Source organism: Diaphorina citri, unplaced genomic scaffold, assembly GCF_000475195.1.
Source record: "Diaphorina citri unplaced genomic scaffold, Diaci psyllid genome assembly version 1.1 scaffold284, whole genome shotgun sequence".
Lineage (NCBI taxonomy): Eukaryota > Metazoa > Arthropoda > Insecta > Hemiptera > Psyllidae > Diaphorina > Diaphorina citri.
Genome location: NW_007377720.1, coordinates 235,540 through 239,800, shown reverse-complemented (window position 1 = coordinate 239,800; position 4,261 = coordinate 235,540). Strand labels below are relative to the sequence as shown.

General features: G+C 36.1%; 1 protein-coding gene across 1 annotated transcript; it reads right to left on the bottom strand.

Annotated features, from left to right (window-relative positions):
• Positions 1-640: 640 nt before the first annotated feature.
• LOC103507055 lies at positions 641-2,232 on the bottom strand. The gene is made up of 2 exons (XM_008471495.3): positions 2,046-2,232; positions 641-1,470 (listed from the first exon to the last, which is right to left on the bottom strand). Exon 2 carries the CDS (start codon positions 1,462-1,464, stop codon positions 694-696), a length of 771 nt encoding a protein of 256 aa, XP_008469717.1. The 5' UTR covers positions 1,465-1,470; positions 2,046-2,232; the 3' UTR covers positions 641-693.
• Between the last annotated feature and the right edge of the window lie 2,029 nt (positions 2,233-4,261).

Here is a 4,261-nt window from a genome sequence, read left to right as displayed (position 1 = left end):
GGTTAAAACAATATCTCAGTGTTATACGTGTGGAGTTAGAAATAAGAAATCTGAACCGGAGTATTATTCTCAAACATAACCTAGACTTCTAGAAAATAACGAGCATACCTAAAACTTGCGAGTTTCCTCTTGGTGAAGTGAAACTAGAACTGGAGCAATTGAATATTTACAAAACAGTCATACATCTGCAGAATTTTATCAGGAAACAACAGTTGAACAGTCTTCTGCTTTGGTTGAGTTAACTTTAGCTGGTAAATCTCCAGCTCAGACAGTAAACTGTACCCTTTTCCCTCTCCTCCAAGGGAATATTGAACGAATGAAGAGGGGTTTTACAGGTAGGATGTGGGGTGTTATTTAGAGACAATAAGCTGGGCCCGTCCCTCCGGGAATTTTTTAGCCCGTAGTTTATTCGATTGTGGTTAAAGAAAATCAGTACCTATAACTTTCTCGCTTTGAGTTCATAGGTCGTCGCGACAAATTTCAAGATCAGAGCTCATTTGTTTTGTGTGAGAAAGTGTGAAAAAAAAATCCCCCAAAAACTATTTTTTTTTTAAATTTTATTTTATTAATATTATTATTATTATTATTATTATTATTTTTTTTTTTTTGCTTTTTGGTTTTCTGGACAAAATTTGCACTCCCACTTTCGTGTTCCTGGTAAAAAGACCTTTAATTTGATATTGTACAGGTCGATCAAACAAATCCCAAATTAGGAATTCCTGCATCATAGTCACTGTCACTATTCTGCACATCTTCCACATTCTCATTAAACAGGAACTGTAACATGTAAGATGCATTGATTTTGGCTGCGATGTTGGCGAAATAGAATAATTTATTCAACTGCATAGGTTCTATGTGTTCGTTGCTAGATCGAATTCTATTGGACAGTGGTATAGCCATGCTAATATCTACAAATTTGAGGAACTCCTTCTTTTGTAGAATATCTGTCAGCCGGACTGCATCCTTCTTAGATATGAACAGAATATCGAGGTGTAGATATTCAAGGTCAGGGTACATGTTAATGATCTCAATGATACTCCCCATTTCAAAATCGAAACAGATATTTGTTGGTACGTAAGAACAGGTTTTATTCGTAGCAACTGACACTTTCAAAGTATTTGTCTGGAGGAACATACAGGCATGAAATAGAGTGGGGAAGTAATGAAAGTTGCAGGGTGTCTGAAAATTGGCTGTCAGATAGATGTGCAGTGTCTTGCAATGTCTCAGGAGATCCAAGTCATCCCTATCAAGGACATTATTCACTATGAGGTTATTGTGGTTTTCTGGTTGATTACTGCTCTGAGCGTATGCTGAGATAATAGCTGTCACTTTATCCTGTCTCACAGAATCTTGGGCTATGATCCTTCGCCATCTCTCACACACATGTGATGCGGAATTGATGAGATCATTGATGTTGAGTTTATTGAATATAAGTAGCAGGATTTCTGTCGGTAGTTGCTCCATCAATTCCTACAAAAACAAACATGAGTGATGTTATACAGTTGCCAGGAAAGCAACATTGTAATCTTGGGAGCTTCTATTTTGTTGTGTTAAAATTAAAAGCTTTTTATAAAAAGTAATAAAATTGTTGTCATACAAGTTAACTTAGTAGCTGGGTAAACACTTAAAGGTTTTAATGTCATTCGTATATCATGAGCCCTTACACACCCTCTCTCTCCATACGTCTTGGAATACCTCCTTTACCCCTTGCGGCTGCTTTCTCTCTAATGTGAAATAAAATTGTTAATACTTAGGCAACAAGGGAAGGGCGGCCCGGGTACTTTAAGTTCAAAAGATTAAAATTGTTAACGGAATACACACCGCCACGCGCAGCTTTTGTTTGCAAACAACTCTTGTTTAATATAAAATATTTAACACTAAGTTTAAGGGCAGACAACTTGAAAAAAAAAGCTTTTCGTAACTCAACACATGACATTGTGTGCTTTTATTACAAGAGGAAATGTGTATTACAGAACATCTAAGAATTCTAGGAAGATAGGCTTTAATACAGACTCTGTCATGAAAAACATCTTTGTAACACTTACCAGAAGTACATTAGTGGAACACTTTGCAAAGGGAATCCTTCAGCAGTAAATCTTGAAATTTTTGACAATGTGTTTTGTTTCAATGAGATTTATCTCTAGTAACTAAATTTTCAGTTTAGCAAAATTGTTTTATTTACAATAAAATATTGTTTTACAAAATAAAATGTTTATTGTTGAAGTAGGTAGAATAATGAACAAACTTAGCAATGTTAAAAGTGAAATGTAATCAGACTACAATAATTTTAATACTGCAAATACGTAGGTGTAGCGTAGCTACTATGATATCATCTTGATTTCTCACCGTTACCATTGTTATGACGATTTCAGGTTTCTAGTAAAATAATAATAGGTAAAATTGCTTATATTTAGTAGGTATTTAGATCATTATACTGTGAACTATGGGAACAGTAGGTCGGTACCTACCTATATACTCGTACCTTGTATTCAAATCCACATTGTTGAGCTCATATCAAGTTCAAGAAAATAAAATACGGTCGTAAAATAACATAAACTACATATACCTAGCTACATACCTACCTAGGTAATATAACATAATGACTGCGATTATTTCAAGATATAGGGAATAATTATTGATTCATTTTTATCTCATCATTTTATGTACCTTAGCATCATCACACTCTTACTAATCCGATCTTTTCAACCGATCAGATAACAATGCCAGAGTTATTTCAGATTGACCTGGCAAAAAAATCCTCAACTTTTTGGTGTCACAATTCACTCTTTTAACTGACCAAAGGGGACATTCAGTGAACTAGTGTTCCACATTCTACAAGCTAAAAATAAAACACCAATATCGTGCTTGTGAACCAATATAAAATTGTCCACAATATAGTTGAGAATAACAGAGAGGGCAGCACCGCACTGACAGAACGGGGGGTCAGTTTTGGTGAATAGGTGGTTGTGAGTGATTCGGGTGTGTCCGATCCTCAACCGCGTCAGGATGACTTCTTGTAACCTTTTGTTCTGGTTGCTGGTGGCCCAGTGTTCGATCGTTGGTTTGATGGCCTTCAACTTGTTAGTGTTCGGGATGTGGTTCCACTGATTTTGCCACTCTGATTTAATTAGGAAGGAGATAAAAGGCTTCAGGTCCTCAGGAGTACACAGCTTGTAGGGATCAATGCTGGCAGCATTTCTTGCGGCCTCGTCGACTATCTCGTTTCCTCTTATGCCGCAGTGGGACGGGCACCACATGAAGGACACATTTTTGTTGTTCAGCTTGAGGAAGCTCCAGGTTGAATAAACTTTTGATATCAAGGGATTGGTGAATCTAATATTGAAGAGGGCTGTAAGGGAGCTTTTCGAGTCGGATACAATCAGGAAATGGTGATCAGGACTTTCCAGAATAGCCTCCAGGCACAAAAATATGGCCATCAACTCGGCAGAGAAGATGGAATTGACAGGATTGAGAAGAGTTGAATGAACCACATCACCTATACTGAAGGCGCAACTGGTAGAGTCCGGTGTTTTGGAGCCATCCGTAAAACAGATGGTATGGTTGGCATATTTGTTGTTGATGGTCTCACAGAACATCTTTTGATAGGCAACGGGAGCAGTATCAGACTTTTTGTTGTTGCTGAGACTTTGATCCTTTTTTTTTTTTTTTTTTTTTTTTTTTTTTTTTGCGAATTATAACCAGTAAATGAAGTCCAAAGAGATTACATACAAGTTGAATAATAATGCCGATTCCGTATGAAAAAACAGGAAAGTACTCGTGTTACAGGTTGTTGATTATGATATCGAGATTGCGAATATTGTAATTCTCTTTATCCTGTACTCTCACTCGCACATTCCATTTCTGCTTTAGTCATCCAGGAGGAATCTATGGAATAAGAGGAATGCATAATAATTAATAAATGTAATTTCTCTAATCTTCAAACTCCATGCGCTGACTATTGCTTGAATACAAATTGTTTAACCCCTTAGAGTACCATTTAATTTTCGCAAAGTGTCTCCCAAAAGTACCATTTTTTTTTTTCTTTGAATATGTTCTAAATTTCATGCTGATATCAAAACTAACAAAAAAAAATTGTTTCCGATTGCCGAAACCCCTTTTTTTGGCCATTTTCAAAAAAAAATTTGCCCTAATGTCCTATGTTAAAAAATCCTCTGTCTGATATATCAGACACCAATTTTAAAATACTCTCGACTGATATATCAGTCACCCCTTCTTTTTATCTTTCAAAATCACTAAAAAC